At 37.2% G+C, this 26,290-nt stretch overlaps 1 protein-coding gene across 2 annotated transcripts; it reads left to right on the top strand.

Annotated features, from left to right (window-relative positions):
- Positions 1-6,409: 6,409 nt before the first annotated feature.
- On the top strand, positions 6,410-20,493 carry LOC144957822 (peroxisomal trans-2-enoyl-CoA reductase-like). 2 transcript variants are annotated; one of them, XM_078889279.1, is made up of 8 exons: positions 6,410-6,629; positions 9,374-10,006; positions 11,155-11,320; positions 12,411-12,492; positions 14,444-14,540; positions 16,307-16,411; positions 17,688-17,802; positions 19,131-20,493. In XM_078889279.1, the coding sequence occupies exons 2-8, from the start codon at positions 9,881-9,883 to the stop codon at positions 19,199-19,201; spliced, it is 762 nt and encodes a 253-aa protein (XP_078745405.1). In that variant the 5' UTR covers positions 6,410-6,629; positions 9,374-9,880; the 3' UTR covers positions 19,202-20,493. The 2 variants fall into 2 exon arrangements, with proteins under 2 accessions (XP_078745405.1, XP_078745404.1); XM_078889278.1 differs by having other exon boundaries at positions 6,428-6,629; positions 9,870-10,006.
- The last annotated feature ends 5,797 nt before the right edge of the window (positions 20,494-26,290 follow it).

Below are 26,290 nucleotides of genomic sequence, written 5' to 3'. Positions count from 1 at the left end.
TTCCAAGGGAAGACTGGAATAACCCAGGCGTCAGCCGCAGTGCAGCGCCGCAAATTGAGCTAAGGCGACGTGACTTGCTCGAGGCCACACAGCGCAGCGGCGGGTGATCGAACTCCTTTCGGGTATGAAGCAAAGACCGTACCGGTGAACCACGCTGCTTTATATAGCGCTACATCGACTAACCGTGCGCAAAGCGATACACAAGGGGCTCCTAGCCAACAGCAATACTTTACATGTAGGACGAGACATGACGCCTGTAAGGCGATATTGCAATTTGTTTTTCAGACAGAGACTACGTTGTTAACGGCCAGGTATTCATTTTACAGCCGATTACGGTGAGACAATGTGAGTAAAGAGCCTTTTTCAAGGACTCAACTATGCGCCGCTCATAGCGAGATTTGAACCCTAGACCTTCTGATCCGAAGGCGAGTGTCATGCCACTAAACCACATAGCAACACAGATGGTGTCCTGGAATATAGAATTTGTGCTTGGAACCCCGTGTATTTAAAAAAAAAATTGAGCTTTTATATAGCGCAATATCCACTTAACGTGCTCAAAGCGCTTTACAAGGGGTCCCTGGTCAACAGCAACATTTAACATGTAGGACGAGACATGACGCCTGTTAGGCGATATTACAATTTTTCGGACAAAGACAACGCTGTTAACGGCCAGGTACTCATTTTACACCTGAGTACGGTGAGAAAATGTGAGTAAAGAGTCTTTTCCAAGGACTCAACTATGCGCCGAGCGAGGCTCGAACCCAGGACCTTCCGATCCGAAAGCGAGTGTCATACCACTAGACCACATAGCCGCACAAAAACAAATCAATCAAAAAGCATTGGCAATGTACACAAGCCAGCAACAAGTTGGATTCGTTGGTTAGAATCGACGTCCACTTATTTACAGGTCTGATAACCCAATTCCTTAGGGGTTCATTGTTGTGATGGAAATCTAAAAATTATGACGCAAAATATTGTCCATAATAACATTGTTAAACAAGGCCAATAAGTGGGTTCGGATGTCAGACCTGCATATATGTATACGTCGGTTAAAATCCGTGTTACACGAGGAACGGTTAACAATTTTAGATCTCCCAAGTTTAAAATACAAAAAGACTTTATTAGGATTTAATTCAACTATATAAAATTGTTCATTCTTTGCATGATGTGGATCCAACATTCCTTTTTGTGCGGCTATGTGGTCTTGTGGTATGACAATCGCTTTCGGATCGGAAGGTCCTGTGTTCGAGCCTCGTCGTTTAAAAATTAAACTGCTTCAATTGGGTATCGAAATTCAGACCTTCAGATTACCTTAATGGAGTAAATGGTAGCACGTTTGCTCAGTAATCAAGAGGTCTGATGTTCGATTCCCAGTTTAGGGCAGAAGATTTTAGTCTTATATTTAACTAGAGTATTTTTATAGGGCAATATCCACTAAACGTGCTCAAAGCGCTTTACAAGGGGTCCCTGACCAACAGCAACACGTAACATATAGAACGAGACCTGACGCCTGTAAGGCGATATTATAAAAAAAAAACATGTTGACAGAGACAGCACTGTTAACGGCCAGGTACCCATTTTACACCTGAGTACGGTGAAAGAATGTGAGTAAAGAGCCTTTTCCAAGGACTCAACTATGCGCTGAGCGAGGATCGAACCCAGGACCTTCCGGTCCGAAAGCGAGTGTCATACCACTAGACCACATAGCCGCACATTTATCTTTCTGTTTTTGTCTGGCACTGATTCATACATGTTTGAGAATAGGATTCAACAGTCGTAACGTCACTTCCTTCCAAATGACGCATGGTAACTAGTAACACTGGCTCTAAACTATCGGAACAATGGCGCACGCCCGTATGAAATATTTCTCCGGCGAGCATAAAAGCGTATCCAGAGGGGAAAAAAACATAAATTTGATCATGTTTTGACTTTTACACATTCTGATCACAAGAAAAATGAAAAGTTCTAGCCAGCATGAAGAATAAAAAGTAATGATTTTCTTTGTTTAGAACCAAGATGGCTGCCATTGCTGGGCGGCGTGACATCAGACTACTGAATCCAATTGAACCCATCGATATACGAAGAGAATGGGGACCTGATAGCTCAGTGGGTAGAGCACTTGATTCACTCGCAAAATCATCAGTTTAGATCCTGGATGCAGTAAAGATTTTTTTTCTGACTCCCTCGTCTCTCCATTCTATCAGTAAATGGGTAGCTGGATCTGTTTAATCTGGCGGAAAATTCTTTGCCATAGTTTAGCCTCTTATCCAAAGGGCAGCAAGAAATTGTATCTATCCGATTAATGCTAACTGAATCCGTGATAAACACCGTCTCTATGGGCCTTAAGACTACTTTTATATGAAGCATAATATTATGAAGTAGATTCTACAATCCCCAGGCAAAAATAGAGAAGAAAAAAAAAAAAAAACTTTTTGTGAAAGTAGAACAGCATAGCATGAAATTAACGTCCCTTTTTCAAGACCCACGCGAATAAGACAGTTACGCATCAGTAAATTATATCTAAAGATTTATAAAAACGTCTCCATTGTACGGGTGCATTGCACGCCTATATCAGGAAATCTGCTACCTTTTGTGATTGAGGTGTTTAGTGCTGGCAGGATGGCCCTTCAGATAATGAAAAGAAATACTTGATTATGTTTCATGAAAGTAAAGCTTTCAAAACGGCCGTTTTTATCCCGTGTAGTTTTAACTCACTCAATCCTATCTAGATATTTTTGCTACTTTTCAAAATTGGATTTTTTAAAATGTATTAATTAAAAATGAACATGTGCATATCTAGATAGTTTTATTCAACTGTCATTAACATGTAAAAATTAAGAACATTAGCTTTGATATTACGCCTATCTATAAGTTGTCTCAGAAAAATGTAATAAATCGGCATAGGGTAAAAGCACCCCGGGTATAGGTACTCATAGCCATCGTTAACTTTTATAGATAGTTCGAAGATGACGTCACTCAGCCAGGTCTTTGTTGATGTTTTTTGTCATCCGCGTTTATGAGTAATGCTCACTGAACTGTATTAATCCGACTATAAACGTTCATGGATACACACAGTTTTGTGTGTTGGTCCGTTATACTTCCGGATGGCAATGTTATGAGCTTCTTAGCCAAGCGCATACTATCTATAGATAGTATGCAGATGACGTCACTCAGGCTTTTGTTATTGTTTTTGCCATCCGCGTTTGTGAGTTGTTCTCCCTAAACTGCATTAAACAGACTATAAAAGTTCATGGTTACACAGAGTTTGTGTGTTGGTCCGTTATACTTCCGGATGGCAATGTTGTGAACTCCTTGGCCAAGCGCATTCTATCTATAAAAGTCCATGGTTACACATAGTTTTGTGTGTTGGTCCGTTATACTTCCGGATGGCAATGTTATGAGCTTCTTAGCCATGCGCAAACTATCTATAGAATCATTGTTTCCTTGAGCACTACTAACGACAACTCCTAGACGGTGCAAAAACATAGAAAATGAGGTCAAACTATAAGTCCTTGTGGGATCTAGTGTCAGACTATAGATAGAATGCGCTTGGCCAAGGAGTTCACAACATTTCCATCCGGAAGTATAACGGACCAACACACAAACTCTGTGTAACCATGAACTTTTATAGTCTGGTTAATACAGTTTAGTGAGAACAACCCTTCGATATTAAAGTCAGTCTGCTAGCTTGACAACTCTGCGTCCAGTGTCTTATATTTCTAACTTAAGAAGCCTTATTCACAAGTAGTGCCCCATGATTGGACGTCACCGGCGGAAAAGTTAGAGAGAGAACGTCATGTTGGTTGCGCCGATGCGTCTCCTGTCCTCGCTTCCGGTGAAAACGTCATGAGACACTTCACCGAAAGCGAGGACGAGAGAGACGCATGCGCAAAACCATTTTGACGTTCTCTCTGTAAGGTGACGTCCAATCAATGGACGCTACTCTTCCGCTAATCTCATTCCCTATTGTTTCACGAAGGAGATTTATCATAGATATTTAACTTTTAACCTCAAAACGGAATAAAGATATTTGTATAAATAATATGTTACAACAAATCATCCTGGATTAATTATTGAGATTATGAATGTTAGATTCGTACATACCAACAATTTTCCCCCTGCACCCAAACAATTTAACTATCGGTTTTTTGTTGTTTTTGTTTTGTTTTTTCTTATTACTAATTCTGAGTGAATAAAAAATGTTATATACCTTTAATAGCATTGTCCGCCTCACCAGTAAAGCTGTTATGGTGTGTAGTGTAGCCGATCTCCTTGTCTGAACCAAAGACAAATCTAAAAATCAAGGTCGGTTTCTAGCATGCTTGAGTTGAAACTGATGTCGTGGAGGTTCCATTCACTATTGATTGTCTCTATAATTTCAATTGATCGCTTTAATGCTGGAGAGGGGCTCTCTGTACGAAGCTTTCCGTGTTGTCATCTCCACCATCATTCTTTCTATTTGAAGAGGGAAAAAAAAACCCAAAAAAAACAACAACATTGAGCTTTATATAGCGCAATATCCACGCTTTACAAGGGGTCCCTGGTCAACAGCAACATTTTACATGTAGGACGGGACATGCCGCCTGTTAGGTGCTATTACAATTTTTCGGACAAAGACGCCGCTGGTAAAGGCCGGGTACTCATTTTACACCTGAGTACGGTGAGAGAATGTGAGTAAAGAGCCTTTTCCAAGGACTCAACTATGCGCCGAGCGCGAGGCTCGAACTCAGGACCTTCCTATCCGAAAGCGAGTGTCATACCACTAGACCACATCCGCACAACATTTTTTTATTTTTTTTTCCTTTGTCTTGGACTTGGATTTGGAATCGGAGCAATAGGCCGAGATAAATCCCTTGGAGTGTAATGTCATTTAAAAAAAAAAAAAAACAAACAAAACATCACTTCATCAATAATCAAAGTATAGTCTTGTGGTGTAATACTCGCCCTTGAATCAGGTCTTGGAATCGAGTTCAGCACTGAGCGGCGCAAAATTGAATCATTGGAAAAGACTCTTCTCGTCGTACTCAAGTCTAAAATGCGAGCTTTACATCACCTACTTATTTCAAAGACAAAATCGTTCCATATTCTCGACGACGGGCAAAGTTGTTGTTTTTGTGTTTTGTTTTTTTTTAATAATGATGGAGGAGAACAGGTAGCCGGGGTATTATTCTTTTAAACAGCCAATCATTATTTCGTACTTTATATTATCTCTACTAGTAAAGCATCTTGTGCGGCTATGTGGTCTAGTGGTATGACACTCGCTTTCGGATCGGAAGGTCCTGGGTTCGAGCCTCGCGCCCGGCGCATAGTTGAGTCCTTGGAAAAGGCTCTTTACTCACATTCTCTCACCATATTCAGGTGTAAAATGAGTACTTGGTCGTTAACAGCGTTGTATATGTCCGAAAAATTGTAATATCGCCTAACAGGCTCATGTCCCGTCCTACATGTTAAATGTTGCTGTTGACCAGGGACCCCTTGTAAAGCGCTTTGAGCACATTTAGTGGATATTGCGCTATATAAAGCTCAATTTAAAAAAAAATTTAATAACCAGAAGATAATGCGTTTTGATCCCAGCCGCAACTTGCTATTAGAAAGTGATAATTCAGCAGGCGTGATATTTATGAATGGTCAAAATCATTATAATTTATTATCTATATGCTAGACCTAGAGTTCATTGACACTACAATACCATAAATAAATGTGAAACAAAACATTAAGGTTGCAATTATAGTCACAATTATTCCTTTTTTAATTCACGACAACATCATTTAAATAATGTACTTCGATAGCTTGAAAGATGATCGATAGCGCAGTACTTCTCCGTCTACCTTGAAATAAAAACCAGATGATCAAAGCTCTGAACTAACATCAGAGGTTTGGTTATCTTGAAACTAAAAAAAAAAGACCGCGGCACTTATCTCTAAAGTTGAAATTAGAGGTTTGATCAGCGGATCGGCAAAAACACTACTTCAGAGGTTAGATCAGTGGGTCATCAATATATTGATTATATATATATATATATATATATATATATATATATATATATATATATATATATATATATATATATATATAATATATATATATATATATATATATATATTAGTTTTTACATCATAGAAATAGCTTGGATAAGTTAGATACACCTACAACATCAGATCAAAATCGTTATTCTGTTGATATTTGGGGGGGGGGGGGTTTGCGGAGCTTTATTTTCTAAGTGACTTCATTTACTTATCATCTTTTCATCTAATTTAATATGTATTGCTTTGTAATTATTAAAAGTGTAATAATCATGATTTCCTTCATCAAATTGAGAAAGACGAGATTGAAACAAGGGGAGAAAATCAGAAAAATACTTTCAGCATTTAAAAGTTGGTAAAAATCACACTAGCGCCCCTTGAAATACGGAAGGAAATTTCCGATTTCAAGATTGCGCTCAGTAAACAAAACAAGAGACAAATTTTGGACTTTGTCTTTTCTTTGTCGATTCTTTAAAATGGCAGCTTCTAGCAAAAATGTTGTTTCTAGTGTGTTTCGTTCAAGCCTGTTCAAAAACAAAGTTGCAATCGTCACCGGTGGTGGAACCGGTATTGGAAAAGGAATCACGAAAGAACTCCTTTACTTGGGTTTGTTTTCATTGTCTTCAATAAATTTGAAAGTGAAAGTGAAAGTAACATGACCACGCCCACATTTCAACTCTTACTTGTTTTTTGTTTTTTTTTCATGTTAGCAGGAAAAGTGCTCACTAACTGTTTTACAATGCAAATGTCTACTAATTGTAGATCGTCACCTATTGCTGACCTACGTAGCCCTCGTGATGGAGTTAAGCCCGTTTCCGCTTCCATTTCCATTCAAACAATGCATGTCAAAGTCGCCTGTTAGGCGCCCATTTTATATTTCCAGGCACTGGCAAGGCTCAGTTTATCTGACCACAATAAAACTAGACATCCTACCATTCAGCAAAGTCACAAATTAAAACCCACTTGCAAAGGAAACAAATAGAGATGTATCTCTTTAAAGGCTAAAGTTAAAGATCCTTTTGGGTAAATTTAATTCATTCCTGTAACCTGTAGCGTGAAATGGATATCAACAAATGCTTGCTACCCACTGAAAAGAACACTAATCGATAGCAGTACACTTTCTGTCAGATTATTTTTTAGGCTCAGTTTCTCATACCTGCTTTGTAAGGTTGGCACAGTTGCCAAAGAAAACTCTATATATAAACCTTTGTAATGCAAGAAGAAAATCGGGTAAGAAAAAGACTGCATGTTTTGAACGGTATTCATTGTATCCAAATGGAAAGTATAATACTGTATTGTTCTTAGAGCACGTTTAGTGGATATTGCATTATATAAATGTTCGAGTTTAATGTACTAAGAGCATGGTAATTGTATTTGACCCACTGCCTCTAAATGGTATATTATATATCAGGCTGTGAAGTAAATTCTGGAAACTGAATTAAAAGTTTGAAAATCAGAGATATGAAATTCAAATTTATCAATATTACTATTAAGAAACTATTTTCATTATCCTCAATAAAACAACTAAACGTAACCTAAATTTCATATCTTTTTAGCACAATATTGTGTGGTACTTGTACATTGGAACTCAGATACGACAGGGATAGATAGTAGGACTAGCAAACAATATCTCTGTTATAGCTGAGTACCGACCTACTTAAACTGTGTTTAAAGGGAAGCAATATTGAAGTAAATAAAAAAATGCAAGGAATACATTGAGTTATCTCCCTAACTAAAAAATAAATCAGACGGCATACGACGTGACTGTCACTTCCATCCCTTAAACTCTCCTTCACCCCCACCATCACGATTCCCTCGCCCCTACCCTATCTATCACTTACATAAGAGCAAAAGACGAGTTAGAACAATGCAATGGTTAAATTTTCCCATCCTCTTTTCCTCTGTTTTCCACCGTCCCAACCCAGCCACTGACAGTTATTTCCACTACCACTATTTTTTGCACTTCAAAACTCAAGAAGCACACCGTTCCAATGATAAGCAAAGACACCCTCAGCAATCTAGAGACTAGGGTATGAGGGCTAAGCTTAGAGCTCATCACCCACTCATTTCTCATCAAGCATAATTATCCGATCAGTTACAAATCACACACCACTCACTCTACGCCCCCTACACGTCTATGTCTGTCCCCGCGGAAAATTGCAAATGAAAACACAAAAAATTGCACCCAAAATTCCAAAAATTGCAAGGAAAAATTGCAAATTTAAGACATTGTTTTCAATAAACAGCGCACAATAATTTATTCTTGCTTTAATTCTATGACAAGCACAGTCCACCAATTTTAGTTGGTATGTATTATACAGTATTGTGTCCATAAATTACATTAAATTACATTGATATTGACATTGCATACTCAGAAAAGAAATATTATGCCAGGTATATACAGGGGATGCCACCAGGAGATTTTGAAAAAAAAACAACAAAAAACAACACTTTTACACAAATGCATGGATTCCTAACATTTATGTGGTAGAAAAGCTCATCATTTTTTTTAAATATTATTATTATTATTATTATTATTATTATTATTATTATTATTATTATTATTATTATTATTATTATTGTTATTATTATTATTATTATTATTATTATTATTATTATTATTATTATTATTATTATTATTATTATTCATTAGTTATTATTATTCATTATTATTAATATTCAAGTACATCTATACTCGTAATAAGAATACAGTGGACTCGGGAATAAGAGCGAGGACCGACCATAAAAACTTTCTATTTCCGAGTCACATGAATCTATGTTCATGGGTAGTATATTAAACACCCATAATAATAAAACAAAAAAAAACAAAAAAACAAACAAAAACAAACAAACAAAACAAAAAAAAAAAAAAAACAAACAAACAAAAAAAAAAAAAAAAAAAAAAAAAAAAAAATATATATATATATATATATATATATATATATATTATATATATATATATATATATATATATATATATATATATATATATATATATATATATATATATATTATAATAATAATAGATTGATGTTAGCAATAAAACTATTATTAAATAGCATCTTTAATAGTTTTGTGTGACGGTGGCAGTAGTATTTTCCTATGTTTAGCATTATATGATTAAATGTGACTCCAGAACATGGAAAATTGCAAAACAGGGACAGATACTATGTGTATTATGCAGCATGCTGATAGGTCAGTCACGCACCTTTCACCACCATTTTGTTACATCGCCTTGGTATTTTTCACAAAGTACTCACAGAAACGCTGATATTATATTACACGATAACTTCTATTCATCCACCCCAAACCCACCTCTGTAATGTGTTCTTTCCTCTTTTCTTCTGCAGTCGTTCGTTTTTCTCAACAGGATGGTAAACTTTCAACTCATACTCTCGTTGTAGCTGTGTTCCACGAAATATTACCCTGTTATAGTCAAGGATGATTTATATAGACTTTAGAATGGGGATTTTAAAATTTCCAGTTTTGGCCCAGTTTCCATTGCGTCCGAGGTCCTTGTATGCAGCTGTACTGTCCTGAACTGTACCCCAACATACAGAACCAACAAATATAAAAACAGTTTCTCCCCAAGAAGCATCAAGGAATGGAACACTGTCCCACCATAAATCCTAGATATTACCAACAACAACAAATTTGATCAAGTATCAATCATTTATCTTTCAACTCAATAACACAATATTGGAGACAGTCACCACATAATTGTATAAAATCTGCAGTGATGGGCAATCCACCTTTTGCAGATAAAGACGTTGAACTTGAACGTGAACTTTCATTTAGATTAAAGTGGTAACTTTCTTTATTTAAAAAAAAAAAAATTTCATCCAGGTTGCAATGTAATGATTGCATCTAGAAAAGCTGACAGACTGGAATCCTCTGCAAAAGAAATGAAAGCTTGGCTAGAGGAATGTAACAACCAAGCACAATTAGAGTTTATGGCATGCAATATTCGTAAGGATGATGAGGTTAGTAATATTGAATTCTTAACATTTAAATTAGAGCATATATGTGTATATATATATATATTTCGCAATACCCACTAAATGTGCTCAAAGCACTTTACAAGGGATCCATAGCTAACAGCAACTCTTAACTTGTAGGAAGAGGAGACGCTTGTTTGGCAATATTACAATTTTTTCCGATAGATACAGCAGTGTTAACGGCTAGGTACTCATTTTACACCTAAGTACAGTGAGAGAATGTGAGTAAAGAGCCTTTACCAAGGATTCAGTTATGCACAGCTCAGAGAGGGTCTCGAGCCTTGTACTTTCTGGTATGAAGGCGAGAGTCTTACCACTAGACCACATCGTCTTCCAAATCAATACAGTAGAATCCTGTTGAATCCAAGACTGTTGGACCAGAAAGATTTGTTGACTTTAAGCAATTCTATGTTGTCTTGTGTGGTTATATAGTCTAATGGTATGACAATAGCCTTCAGATCGGAATAGTCCTGGATTTGTGTCTTGCTCTGATCGGTACATAGTTGAGTCCTTGGAAATGGCTCTTTACTCACATTTTCTCACTGTACACCAGTGTAAAATGAAACAGCTTTGTCTCTCTCCCAGAAAATTGTAAAATTGCCTAACATGCCATTAGTGTTGCTGTTGAATAGGGACCCCTTGATTAGTGGATACTGCGCTGTATAAAAAGCTCAAGTTTTTAAAAGCTTGAGCTTTCATATAGTCCAATATCCACTAAACATACTCAAAGCGCTTTACAAAGGGTCCCTGACCAATAGCAACACGTAACATGTAGAACGAGACATGACACCTGTGTGTGGGTGTAGGCAATTTTACCAATTTTTCTCCGACAGAGATAACTCTTTTAATAGCCACGTACTCATTTTACACCTGAGTACGGTGAGAGAATGGGAGTAAAGAGGCTTTTCCAAGGACTCAACTTTGCGCTGAGCGAGGATTGAACCCAGGACCCTCCGATCCAAACGCGATTGTCATTCCACAAGACCACATAGCCACACTATTGTACTATATAAATGCTCAAGTTTTTTTACATAAATGCTCAAGTCATCTGGTTTATCCCAATGTAATACAGAGTTGAGCTGGTTCACATGATCATTCTTTAAAATTCTTCTATTTTCTTAAATTTCAACAAGATAAAAAACTTGATGTCGACGACCATAAGTAAATTTGGCAAGTTGGATTACCTGGTAAACAACGGTGGTGGCCAGTTTCTCAGTTCAGCTGCCGACATACGGCTCAAGGGATGGAGTGCTGCCGTCGAAACTAACTTGACTGGAACTTTTCTCATGTGTAGAGAGGGTGCGTATGACATCATCATCATCATCATCATTGCCTTTTTCACCCTGGGTCAGGGTATAGGCCACAGACAAACAGTTTCCATCCTTCACTATCCTGAGCTAATTTTTTTTTCTTGTTCCATGTCTTATCACTTCTCTGTATATCCGCTTCTTTAATTCTTCTCCATGTTCCCCGTGGCCTTCCCCTTGATCTTCTGCCCTGAGGATTCCAGTCCTTTACTTTCTTTGTTATAGTGGAGTCATTCTTTTTAAGGGTGTGTCCAATCCACCTCCATCGTCTTCTTCTTATGTCCTCTCCCACTGGTTTCTGCTGTGTTCTTTTCCATACTTCTTGCGTATGAGATATGATTATATGATATTTTTCATATAAAGATATAAAATTTATGGTCTTTCAAAACTTTGTTCTATTTCCTAATCCTAAATTTTCAGAAAGTATAATGATTATTTTCCCCCTCCTTTTTATTAAATTGATTGGAACCCAAATAAATGTATAAATAGAATCCCCTTTATTCATCCCATGGGAAAACATGTCTGAAGAGTTTATCTCTAAAGGAGACTGGAATAATTTTCTATTCAGCTGCAGTGAAATGATGATAAAAGCTTCAAAGACACATTGATAACAAAATGATTAAATTGATATGGTGGAAATATTGAATGCATTCTTTGCTCCATTTTTTCCTCATTTTATTTCAATAGAAGAGAATCTTGAAAAGAAATTGAGCATTTAGCCCAATATCCACTAAACGAGCTCAAAGCACTTTACAAGGGTCCCTAGCCAAAGGCAACACTTAACATATAGGATGAGACATGACGCCTATTAAGTAATATTACAGATTTTTTTTCCAACATAGGCAATGCCTTACTTTAAAGGCCAGAGTGAGACTCGAACCCTGGACCTTTCAGCCCGAAAGTGAGTGTCATATCACAAGACCACGGAATATGGTTTATAGCCATTTAAATTTCCATTTTATGGACAATAGAGGATTATCATTATCATTATATAAGAAACAATTTGCTAGGGATTGTTTTGTCTATTGGTGCTCTACTGTACAGTATTATTAAAATGGTGGTTTATTATTTATTTCTTCCAGCTTATGATCAATGGATGAAGAACAATGGAGGTGTGATTGTCAATATTCTTGCTGACATCTGGAAAGGTTTGCCTATGATGAGGTAAGTACACACCGGCCGCTTCTAATTGGAGTTCATGACCTACCTTAGGGGGCAGGGAGGTCTTTCACTGTGTCTTCTATATCCCTATATCTGTTTTTCCAATTTACTTTTTGTATTTGTCTTGGAATGAAATTACATGGTTTTTTTCCTTTGCCTTGTCAGAGTCCTTGACTGGAAGGGAAACAGTCAAATCTATAGATAGTATGCACTTGGCCAAGAAGCTCATAACATTGCCATCCGTAGTATAACGGACCAACACACAAAATTGTGTGTATCCATGAACGTTTATAGTCGGGTTAATACAGTTCAGTGAGCATTACTCATAAACGCGGATGGCAAAATATAATAACAAAGACCTGAGTGATGTCATCTTCGAACTATCTATACGTTTTGGGAAATAATTTTTTTTTTCTTGTAAATTATCTTTCAGTTATTTATTGCTATTTTTGTTGTTTTGAATGTATAATGTAAGCATTTGAGTGTGATACTCTTAGTGTGATCCTGTGCTTGTATCTGGATGAGATTTTTAGGTAATCTCAAACTATGCACAATGATGATATACTCTTAGAATCTACATATGTTCCCAATTTGAACCAATTCCCCATTGCCTTACTTTTTCTTCGGTGCTCTAATTGTAATTCTATAAGTTTTTTACTATCCCATTATCTTCCTTTTTACTGGTGCTGATATGACCTAAATGTGTTTCAAGCACTGTTAAATCCTTAAAGACAATAACAAAACAGACCTGCCACTGGCTACCATAACCGAGAGATATATAAGTAAAATGCTACCAAAATACTGAACCCCATGGGTGTTGTAATCTCTATTTATACAAATTACCAGCATGCTCCGGTACCAGTAATTTACAGCTGTAATCACTACCCTTTCAGTGAATGTTTTAAACATCTTTGAGGACTAGGTGACCAAAACATTTACGTCACAGACCTTCCCTGTTTTATTGACTTCCACACTGCACAAAACTAGGTCAATGAACACTATAAATTTAAAAATTTACTAGGTTTTAATTTTATTTTTTACTCTGTAAATATAATGTGTCATTCAACATATTATAATTACCATATGAAGCAAATGATAACCAACGAACATGAAAAATAGAAAATCTATTTCTTGAAATCTTTTTTAAAATTTTGTTCCGTTTTTGCTTTTTTTTCCTTTTGTTTAAAAAATATATTAAAAATCATCTAAGAAAGATATTATTTTTTTTTTCATTATGATTCAATCTAGTAAATGTTTTCCAAATTGGTTTTAATCACTGTTATCTTAGATAGGTCTATCTCTATGATTCTTTTGAAAAAGTGACCAAAAACCCCGGTAATCGGCACGTTTCCTGAGAATGAATCTCCAGTAACCAGTGAATTGAACAGATAAAATTAAAATATAAGACCGGGATGACAGACATGAAACTAAATTAAAGCAGTTTGTTACAAATTAATTTTAATTTATGATCTTAGATTTTAAAGACAATCAAAGAATTTTTGAATCCAAAAATATAACCCAGTCAGAAAGTCCCCAACTTGGAAAAGGCTCTTTACGCACGTTCTCTAAATGATTATTTATTCATCTTAACTACGCCACTACCACATCATCTCATTCATCTGTGGTGTTTCATTCATCCTGTTTTGTTGATAAAGGGGAAACCCGAAACGTTCATTTGATCTGTTTTTGTAATTAAATTGAAGCTTACATTCAACTTCACATTATTATTTATTTCTTCAAGCTTCGAGCAGCAACATTTAAATTTGTAAAATGAGTATGTTAACAGCGCTATCTCTGTCAGAAAAAAAAATTGTAACGTCATCTAACAGCCACCATGTCTCGTCCTACATGTTAAATGTTGCTGTTGACTGGGGAGTCATTGTAAAGCGCTTTGAGCATGTTTAGTGGATATTGCACTGTATTATTATAAAATTGTAAATGTTTTATTTTTTAGTCATACAGGTGCAGCTAGAGCAGGTGTGGACAATTTGACGAAGAGTTTGGCTATAGAATGGGTGGCAAATGGTGTTCGCATCAATAGTGTGGCTCCCGTATGTTGAATCTTTTTGTTGTTACAATCTTTACTATTTTTAAACGTTCGCTTAAAACATATGTTTCGTTTTTAGTTGATGGTATGAGAAGCAAGATAGGTCTGGTTTGTGTTGTGTGGTGTGTGTGTGTGTGTGTGTGTGTGTGTGTGTGTGTGTGTGTGTGTGTGTGTGTGTGTGAGTGTGTGTGTGTATGCTTGTGTGTGTGTGAATGAGTATGTTTCAGCCAAGGTGATTTGTAATTTAAATGCTTAGAGTCTGGTGTCTGGGAGTTATAGCGCTATATAAGTTTTCAGCATTATTATTATTAATCATCATCATCATAGGTTCATTATGTATTATCATAGTCATAATTTACAACAAATCCTTCTTCCTTCTCACTATTCTCCTTTTATTTTCACTTTTTTTATAAGTCCAAAGAGCTTCATTAGCATCACCATTATTTTTCTCACCATTGATGAGATTTTCATAGTGCATAGGCATAGTTATTTGGGTGCCGTATCCAATTCATCCCAATCCAATCCATTACTGTTGTAGCTTCAATACTGAAGATAGACGCGACAGGTGTGGGATGGTTTTAGGCTATGGCTCTGCATCCAATCCAATCCAATCCATTACTGTTGTAGCTTCAATACTGAAGATGGACGCAACATTTGTGTGGTGTGGGATAGTTTGAGGTTATGGGTCTAGTAGTCCTTCAGAGCCATTAGGCACATGGAACCGAAGTTTATTCCACTTTCTATAGCATGAAACGGAAATAACAATTGCTTGCTACAATTTGGATAGGATGCTAGTCTATTGCAAAGTGCTTTCTGTCAGATCTAACAGACCCAGCTACCCAATCACTACTGGGTGGACAGTGGGGTTGGAAAAATATCTTGACTGCACCTGATATCGATCTCGGTCCCTTTGCATGTGAAGCAAATGCTCTACCGATTGAGCTATTGGGACTCTGTATCACAGTTATTACATTATTACGTTCTCTTGTGACAGAAGTGTTTTCTTATTGACATGTAATCTTTTTCATAATTGTCAGAATTTCTCAAGTTATCAGAGAGGGAATTCCATAACTGTATTGAACTTGGGGAAAAGAAGTGAATGTGTGCATTCATTCATGAGCAGGGTAGCCAATAGTAGCACTCCTCTCTCAGGATTTGTTGGTGGTCTTTGATTGGGATGGCTGTTAGTCCTAGTATATCTTCAAAATAGATCTTCAGTTTATGCTTGCTTCTTCTCTCTTTCAATGTTGCCCAGTTGCTCTCAGCCATCATGATTGATACACTTTTTTTGTTGTCATATTTTTTATGGACAAATCTGGAGTCCCACAAGACACAAGGAGCCATGTTTTATCCTAGTTTCTGTAGTATTAATCTGAGAGGAACCGTAGCTCGCTACTTTATTTTTTATAAGATTAAGTTTTAAAGTAATTTTGGACATTGTTACTAAAAAAACTAATGCCACTTTTTTATATCTCAGAAATGAAAGAATAATGCATAACTTTATTGTGTTTATGCAAAAACCGACATTTATGGGTGCCTTGTATACTGCATCCCCTCCCCACCCCCACCCCCCCACCCCCGATTTTGCGCATTTATTAGGACATATATATGGCAAACCTGTCTCACATTTTGTGCCATAAATTTAATTTTCGCAGTCTAATTCATCCTAACATTATACCGTTATGAGAAGATGGGTTACAAATGCTCTTCCAACTTAAGTGTTAGAATTCATTCTAGGGGACTCAATCAAAAACTTAATTTTCTCCACAGGGTCCTATCTATTCAGACACAGCAGCGGCTAACTACGGAGATGTTGCCATCTTTGATTTAGTTAAGGATGACATCCCCATGCGTCGACTTGAGCGAGTGGAAGAGGTGAGTACAATTGGATTCAGTAGTCTGATGTCACGCGCCCGGCAACGGCAGCCATCTTGGTTCTAAACAAAGAAAATCATTCCTTTTTATTCTTCATACTGGCTAGAACTTTTAATTCCCTTTTCATATGCCTTGTGATCAGAATGTGTAAAAGTCAAAACATGATCAAATTGATGGGTTTTTTTTCCTCTGGATACGCGTTTAAGCTCGCCGGAGAAATATTTCATACGGCGTCCGCCATTGTTCCGATAGTTTAGAGCCAGTGTTACTAAGTTACCATGCGTCATTAGGAAGGAAGTGACGTTATGACTGTTGAAGACTATTCAGACTATTCTATCATTATCATTTTAATCCTTTACATTCCATGTGGAACATAGGCCTTCAACAACAGTACATCTCCACCATATTCTGTTCCTTGTCTTCTTCTTCATCTCTCCCCAGGACATTCCAGCCAACTTCACCTCTTTCTCACAAGACCTTATTCATGTTTTTTTTTCTTTGGCCTCCCAACCTTCCTTTTTCCCCCGAGGGTTCCAGTCAACAGCTTTTCTTGTAATGTCTGTTGTTAGTTTTCTGAAATTGTGACCAATCAATTCAGACTACGTATGTGTTGCCATAAAATTCTTAATATTTTTTTCTGTGGATGGGTGAAGGGAAGCCATAAAACTTCCCTTTTGAGAAAACACCAAGATGGTAACTGAGAGAAGTGAGTGGAGCAGGCACTTATGGTGAAAATAACAAGAAATGAAGTGAGTAGAAAAGTACCCGAAGGCGATAGAGAATAAAAACTTTGCGGAGATTATGATTCAACCTCGCGATCCACTTATTACAGCAACTCCACCTAATCACTAGAGGTACTTCTACAATCGAGGACGGCATCCACCACTCTATAAAAAAGTAGTTTCAAACATACCCACTATCTTGAGTCCCTCTCAAGACTTTTTGAATTCTCTATCGTATTCTACTCACTTCATTTATTGTTACTGTCGACATGGCAACTGCATAGGTTAATAAATCTTACTGTATTTTTATCCCCCCCCCCCCAACCCCCCTATAACTTAGGCGTCAGCCACAATGCAGTGCCACAAGTTGAGCTAGGGTGAGGTGACATGCTCAAGGCCACACAGCGCAGCGGTGGGTAATCTAACTCTGTACCTTTCGTGTATGAAGCAAAGACCTCTGCTGAGCCATGCTTCCCCCCAATGAAACTTTATTAATCTGTAGAAATGTAAAGTAAGTAATTTTGACAAGATCACCAATTTTCTTTTCACACCAGATCTCCTCCACCGTGTGTTTTCTGCTGTCTCCAGCTGCCAGTTTTATCACTGGTGAGACTGTCAAAGTGGACGCTGGTCATAGCTTGTATGCATGTTCAACTTTTACTATTCCAGGTAAGTATTTTTCATTCACACTATAATCAAGAGTGGATTTTACAGTACAGGCAAACGTGTGCTGAAGTGAAACAGGTTCACAGTAGATGATAGATAAATAAAATTCCATATATTCAGCTCCATGGGAAAATTGTCTTTAGGGTCCTACATATTATGTGATGGTGTGGGCTTGGAATCCTTTGTTAAAGCACTTTGAGCATGTCCAGTGGATAATTTACTATGTAAAATCTCACATTTTGAAAATATATTTCAGACTGAAATATCTTAGGCTTCAGTCATTGTGCAGTTTGGATAGGTGATTTGCTAAGATAAAGTCCCACTTTGAGTGGAGCATAGTTGAGTCCTTGGAAAATGTTTTTTTAGTCACACTTTTTCATTGTACTGAGATGAAAAATGAGTAGTGGGCCATTAATAGCATTGCTTCTGTTGTCAAAAAAAATGTATTTCGCCTTACAGGTGTTATGTCACATCCTACAAGTTTAAGTATTGCTTTTGGCAAGGAGTCCCTTTTAGTTCATTGAGTGGGCATTATTGCGTGATATATATACATTGCACTCTCCCGATAACGACCTCTCCGAATAACGACAGTCTCCCGATAACGACATTGGCCCCCGGTCCCGATTTTTTTACTATATGTTATTGGTAATAAAACTCTCTAAATAATGACATACTTTTTAGACCACTCTCCGGATAACGACATTGAGTTAGCAATAATCGGCTGTGACTTTGCTAGATACAAAAATAAAAATAGCTAAAATGTTGTTTCCGGTAAGTTTCATTTCATTCTCTGAGCCAGAGGCACCTCATAGCCAATGAGATCACTTTGTTATCGGCCAATGAAATGTCCTACCAGAGGCACCTCATAGCCAATGAAAACACACCTGTGTCTATTGTCATCGGTACAAAAGGGTGACGCGCATTGAATGAGTCAATCATCACATCGGGAAAATGACACACAAAAAACAACAACAACAACAAAAACAAACAAACAAACAAAAAACAACAAAACTACACACACACACACACTTCGTGTCTTTTACATGTTTGGAAAGTCCGATCACTGATCACCCACTGTGGTTGGTACATTAATATACATTCTAAGGGTCTAACCACACCCCTTTTTCTGCCATCTTGAAATTTTCCGAATAACGACATGTTCCCGATAACGACATGCACCTCTGGTCCTGAGCCATGTCCTTATCGGGAGAGTGCACTGTATATATATATGTATATATATATATATATATATATATATATATATATATATATATATATATATATATATATATACAGTGCTCAAATTTTATCTTTATTTTCTTTTTATACAGAACATGAGAATAGTCCAGCCTATTCATGGGAAGAAGACATCAAAGAAATAGAGAGAGAGAACAAGTCTTGATCCAAAATCAATGCTGTGATTCATGACACAAATTACAAATGAGTAACTGAATATCTCAAGACCAAATGTAACAAGATTTTATGTTACAAATGATTTATTCATTTTGACATGGTGAAACAGCTGCCCTCATAAAACTATTACTATTAGTATTAGGGATGGTTATCACTCCTTGCTTTTCCGCTTTGAGCAAGGTGGCATACAAGACCTCTATTTGCTTATGGCTATGTGGTCTTGTGGTACGACTTGTTTTCATTTTAGAAGGTCCTGGGTTCAACCCACTCAGAGCAGCGCATGGTTGAGTTCTTGGAAAGCAGAACTCATTCTCAACTGTGCACTAATTTCATTTAATCACGAAGGACCTGCGCCTTTCAGCCTTGTTGATGACAATGGGATCAAGGATTATACACAGAATCACATGTTCCCTTCTCCCACAATTGTGCGGCTATATAGTCATGTGGTATGACACTCGCTTTCGGATCAGAAGGTCCTTGGTTCGAGCCTCGCTCAGCGCATAATTGAATCCTTTGAAAAGGCTCTTTACTCACATTCTCTCACCGTATTCATGTGTAAAATGAATACCTGGTCATTAACAGCGCTGTCTCTGTCTGGAAAAATTGTAATATCGCCTAACAGGTGTCATGTCCCGTCCTACATGTTAAGTGTTGCTGTCGGCCAGGGACCCCTTGTAAATCGCTTTGACTACGTTTAGTCAATATTGCGCTATATAAAAGGTCAATTTTTTATTTTTTATTCTTACTGTGGAATGTACCAAACATGGAACTAAGTCAGGTGCAGCATGTGGTCATCATTATTAACTCTCTCTCTCTCTCTCTCCAAACAACAGTGATGAGGAGGAGTTCGGAGTAGTAGGAAGAAAGTGCCATCTGTGAAGTTGGTTGAATTTGAATTACTGCCGCCGAAAGTTATTGAGGTGCAGTCTGCCATGAGTGTCACCAAAAGATATGTATGTACAGGCTCAACCAAATGGTAATGATATTATACTATATGACACACTGGATACATAGGAACGATTCATGGAAACCCCAGCTCTGAAGGCTGTTTGTCAACAAAAAAAATAACAGATTTCTTCACCAGCAAATTCAAATAGACCCCTTCCTACCCCTCTACCCCTCTTCTTTTCTATCTGTACTGTGCGTCCTCTGTCTTCGTTCACATCATTCGTTTAAGTTCAGAGACTGTACGTTTTTATGTGGTTTCGAATTGAATTAAAGCAAATCAAAAAAATAAAAGAAAAAAATACATTACAAACGGAAAAAAACAACAACAAAAAACAACAAAAATGTAAGATTAAGACAATCATGCTGCCATTGTTCGTAAAGGGACATTACTCGTATAAACATAAGATTTTAAGCGGTTATATCTCTTGAAAAAAACAAATGAAAAATCGATCATCCAAAATAACTTTGAGCATTTCGGATTAACCAGTCTCAATTGTTGAGTTGTTAGACTACAAATAAGTACATGGTGGTAGAAATCAGTGAAAATTATTTAATGAAATGTTTCATTTATTTCCTGTTTTAATATAAAAAAAAGTTGAGTACTTTTATTTCATGGTTTTTGTTTTTATAATAATATAATATATTATAAACGCCCTTTAAAAAAAAAATATTTTGGCCAGAATCTGTTTTCACTTCATACTATTAAATTATGGTATATTGATTAGATAAAATATAGGGAGTTTCAGGTTGGACAATTTTGAACATTGTGGGAGGGGAATGCAAATTAATGAAAGGTTGAAGTTTAAAAGATTTCAGGTCAAAATAAAAAGAAGATAAATGAATTTCTCTTTATTCTTCCTATTTTGAGAAAAGAATGAGATAATCCAAGTATGAGGCTAGATGTGATCTTGTGGTATGACACTCGTCTTTTGGATCAATAGGTCTTAGGTTTGAGTCTTACTCTGAGCAACGCATAATAACAGTGAGTCCTTGGTAAAGGCTCTTTAATCACATTCTTTCACCGTACTCTGGTGTAAAATTTGTAAAATTAACAGTGTTCTCTCTGGAAAAAAATTGTAACATCGCCTCACATGCGTCATGTCTCGTCCTACATGTTAACTGTTGCTTGTGACCCCTTGTAAAGCACTTTGAGTTTAGCACCTTTAGTGAATATCTCATAAATATAAATATGCTCAATTAGTGTCAGCAGTAATTGGTACAGAACTGCAAACCGAGCAATATGTTCTAAATGTTTTGCTCAAGGAAAAGAGAATGAGATTCAACAGTGGGGCTGGATCTCGAATCTTTAGGTCGGAGATGCAATGCCTTATCCACTCTGCCATCTGTCTTACACAAACACACAAAATTGTTTCTTCAGTGTGCAGCAGTTGTGACGTGTCTTATAAATAATGGGAAATGTGTCTTTAGGGTCTATTCCAAGGGAAGACTGGAATAACCCTGGCGTCAGCCACAGTGCAGTGCCGCAATGTGCCGAACTCAGTACTTTTTGTTTTTGGGTGAGAAGCAAAGACTGTACCGCTGAGTCATGCTGCCGTTTATCTTTTCTGGAACAAAGAAGTAGAGATTTTAGAGCGGGAAGGTCTCTCTGAAGCCTGAGATTGTAAAAATATAGTGTACTAAAGGAAATACTTCGGAATTGAACAATGAATGTATTAGTATCAGGTGTAAACCCTTCTTCGGCCAAAAGAAATAAAGAAAGTTTTCTTTTTTCTTTTTTTTTTTCTTTATTTTGCTCAACAAAGGGTTGTATCCACAAACACATATGTGACCCACCGTCTCAAACTGGTATTATATCGGGATGTACAAGGAGCTGGAAATTCAATGTGTATCCTCAAACATGAAACTTGGGGTTAGTTTCTCTCGTTATAGTTATAGTTATAATGTAGAATTAATACTAATTCTTGCATTGAAAAATACTCCATGTTTATATTTCTCATTGTTTTATTTCTAAATTCATTTTACGGGGTACTATTCATTCAGACATGATACCGTTTGAGGGTCTCATATTTTGCAGGTCTGATAAATGAGCGCTGATAGTATTATGGACGTAGTTTTAACATTTTTTCAAATAAAATGGGCAAGGAGGTCATTTTCTGTGCCTTCTATCCACCTATATCTGTTTTCCAACTTGCTTTCTGTCTTTGTCTTGGAATTGGATGACTTAGTTTTGTCCTGGCCCTGACCAGAGTCTTTTGGCTAGGAGGGAAACAGTCAAATGTATAGTAGTTATAGTTTTGGGAGACGATTTTTTCTTGTAAATTATCTCTCTATTAAGTACTGTTTTCTTTTAAATATATGTAATGCTTTGTAAACATTGGAGTGTATTCCTCTTAGTGGGATCCTGTGCTTGTGTCTGAATGGGACTTGAACAGTGGCGTGGGGCCATTGGATCGAATGGTGCCAGGCACCGTACCAGTTTTTAAAAAAATCATTAACAGCATAATTTAATTAAAAATAAAACTGAGAAATTTTAACTCCACTGTCTTTCGCCAACTCGCCAACAACATACTGCCTTTTTAGTCTCCACTCTATTCAAGATTCCGAATCACGCACTGCGCCGACTCGTGTGTTGGTGACATCACTGCGCGAAGTAGTGACTAAATCAAACACCGTGGTGCAAAGCAATCCAAGCTCCAGTTAATGCTCTATACATTAGTATCGCAACAGCTGATTGAGCGAGAAACTGGGTCGAATTATACTATCCTCAAATAGCGGAAAACCCCTCGACTTGTGCCAGTATCTGAGAGCTCCACCGTTGGACTGGGGGGCTGCGCCAAATTAGGGTAACTTCGGCCATCCAAAATACACATTAACTGTCAAAAACACTGATCATTGTCAAGTTTATTTGTAAGCAGCAAAGAAAGACAACATAAAACTTAAAAATATGACATATCAACCCCCCCCCCCCCCCCCCGCCCCAACTCTTTTTCACGATTATTGAATAAAGTAATTCTTTGCAACGAAGCATTGTGGACGAATTTACCAAACATTTTTCTTGCTTGTAGTGCCGAGTTGATGGTTACGTGTGTATGATGTGTTTATTTGTGTGTGTGTGTGTGTGTTTGTTTGTTTGTGCGTGTGTATTTGTGTCAGTCAGAGAAAGAAAGCGAAGATTGTCAACAGTTATACTTTGGTGTGTTTTTAGATTTTTTAAGTACTTAAGTGGAGTGATATTTTCTTTGTGATGCTTAAGATCTGAATCTACCTTTTATTTGTGCAATCATTAATCGTAGTCCACTGATTTCCATTATTTGAGATATACTTTGAAGTTTTGTTTTGTTATACAATGAATTGTAATGAATCAAGTTGACTCTTTACTTCACCGACCGTTTGGGAGATTGGCACTAGATGACAAATTAGAAATAAAAAGACTAGTTCCTCACCAACCAACTGATTTTGAATTAACACAGGTGTGGAAATCTCGAAAACGCTCTTTTTCAGGGACATGGTATGTCAGGCATGAATGGCTCACAGTTAGTTTAGGAAAAAAACGTTTCTTTTGTTTTTATTGTCTACTTTTTACAGATACAACAAACACTGACAAATCATGGACATCTATAGGCTATAGTGACCTTAACCACTTCCATCGTAATTCTTAACCTCCTGAACGTTGTTTTAGCACCCTTAAAAGAGTGAAAAATTTCTTGCGAAATTCAATGAAACACAGAGCGGTTAAATTCGTTAATGATTCTGTCAATTCACAAAGCTGAAATAGATGCCATTCCAAATTTCAATAAACACATTATAAAAAGATTTGCAGAGATGAAACATCGCCGTGCAGATTTTCTTTACAAGTACTAAAAGTAAGTAATTTCTGTCATAGGTTTGTTTTTGTTTTTTTCTCTTTTGATTTACATTTATCACATATTGATTGCATTATCGACCAAAACCAATCCTTTAAATGGTGGACAAAGAATAATTACAAAGACCTTTTCATACGGGACTTTTTTTTCTTCTTCTAATCATGGCACCACCATACGCCGTCAATACGCCACGCCGCTGGACTTGAATGATCTCAAACTAAGTACATTGATCATGTGCTCTTGGAATCTACATCTGTTCCTTATTTGAACCATACCCTTTGTCTCATTTTTTTTTCCTTTTGTACTTTTAATTGTTAATCTAAAATTTTCTTAGTAGTATCCCATTTTCTTCATTTTTATTGGCGCTGAAAAGACCTAAATGTGTCGTAAGTGCCGTAAAACCCTTAAAAACAAACAAACAATAGTATTTCCATTACAACACTGGGACAATAGCAATTTGGGTTATCAGTTTCCGACTTGTGAATAAATACACTTTGGTTTGTACCTTACTGTGAACTAACAAGAGGTCACATAACCCAAAAGACACTCGATTCTATTGAGAGCTAACAACGAGGGCCCTCATGAATCAGTGCGAACGACGGAACATAATAAATTGCATTTACACCAATAGGCTTCAACAGTCGTGACGTCACTTCCCTCGTAATGCTTAGTAACTGGTTCTAGACTATGGGAACAATGGGGACGCCCTTATAAAATACTTCTCCGACGAGCATAAAAGTGCATCCAGAGGAGAAAAACATAAATATGATCATGTTTTGACTTTCATACATTCTGATCACATGACATATGAAAAGGTTCTAGCCAGCATGAAGAATAAAAAGTACCAATTTTCTTTGTTTAGAACCAAGCTGCTCGTTGCTGGGCGGACATGACATCAGACTATTGAGAGTTTGATGGTTTGTACCGACATGTCCGTTATTTCAGGTCTTTAATAACCGAACGTAACTATGGACCTAGTTTAACATTGTTGTGATGGACAACATTTTGCGTTGGTTTGAGAATATTTCCATTAAACAATGAGACCATAACAACTTGGGTTATCAGACCTGTAATTAAGCTTTTTGTTTATTTAATTGAGCTTTTATATAGCGCAATATGCACTAAATGTGCCCAAAGCGCTTTACAATGGGTCCCTGGCCAACAGCAACATTTAACATTTAGGACGGGACATGATACCTGTTAGGCGATATTACATTTTATTTTCAAACAGAGACAACGTTTTTAACGACCAGGTACTCATTTTACACCCGAATACGGTGAGAGAATGTGAGTAAAGAGCCTTCTCCAAGGACTCAACTATGTGCCGAGCGAGGCTCGAACCCAGGATCTTCCGATCCTCTAATATGTGACCCTTCGCCTCAAAACGGTATTATGTCGGGTTGGTTAAGATGTTGAAAATTGAATTTGTGGCCAGAAATATCAGACTTGTGTTGAGTTTACATGATTTATTGAGGAGAATGGATACCTTATTTTAGGGTGCTAATGCCAACAATTTATCTTTTTGCCCAGTTTAGCATTAAATTCGGCTTTACAGAATATGGTTCGTTCCGACATAATACCGTTTTGAGACGATGGGTCACATATATGTAATCCTTTGACCATCCCCATGACCCACAAACTTACTCTGTGTCATGACATGACCTATAGCCCCAAGGTTCGAGTCCTGTTGTAGGTGGCGGAATGTTGAATCCTTGAGAAAGGGTCTTCAAACAATTTTTTTTATCACCATACTCTGGTGTAAAATGAGTACCTAGGCTACATGATCGGTAACAACGTTGTTACTGTCGAAAAAACAAAAAGTGTTGCTGCTGCAAAAAAAAAATTAATTAAAAAGATGCTGCCATGCAAACGTCATGTCTTGTCCTAGGATGTCAAGGGCTATTGTTGGTTTGGCTTTGAACCCTTTATAAATTTTTTTTCAGCACATTTAGTGGATATTGCACAAGAACACTGCATGTTCACCCTCCTTACGTCCAGTACCACTAAAAGTAGTCACGAGAGAGGTGATGATGATCATGTGAGAGTAGTGAGGGGGGTGCTAAGCAAACCCTACACAGGGATGAGAATAGCGAGAAGGGGTGGCGGCTAGGCTAGGCTGCCCTCCCAACTTGCAGTGCTGGGATTACCCGCCCAAATCATTACCCGGGTAGTTGTCGGATTACCCGGGTACCCGCGGGTACCCGTGGCGGGAGTGACTTTTTGACCCAAAAAATGTGTTTTGTGAAGGGGGGGGGGGGGGGGGGGGGGGGGGGGGGGGGGCTTTATGTAGTTCTTTAATTTTTTTA

Source organism: Berghia stephanieae, chromosome 12 (assembly GCF_034508935.2).
Source record: "Berghia stephanieae isolate SIO BIC M18660-M18661 chromosome 12, UCSD_Bste_1.3, whole genome shotgun sequence".
Taxonomy (NCBI): domain Eukaryota; kingdom Metazoa; phylum Mollusca; class Gastropoda; order Nudibranchia; family Aeolidiidae; genus Berghia; species Berghia stephanieae.
The sequence above is the reverse complement of the archived record's forward strand: the minus strand, read 5'-3'. Positions and strand labels throughout refer to the sequence as shown.

Coding starts and splice junctions, on each gene's coding strand:
- LOC144957822 (XM_078889278.1), top strand. CDS start 6,500: ATGGCAGCTTCTAGCAAAAATGTTGTTTCTAGTGTGTTTCGTTCAAGC. Junction 10,007..11,154: donor ATATTCGTAAGGATGATGAG/GTTAGTAATATT, acceptor AATTTCAACAAG/ATAAAAAACTTGATGTCGAC. Junction 16,412..17,687: donor GACTTGAGCGAGTGGAAGAG/GTGAGTACAATT, acceptor TTTTCACACCAG/ATCTCCTCCACCGTGTGTTT.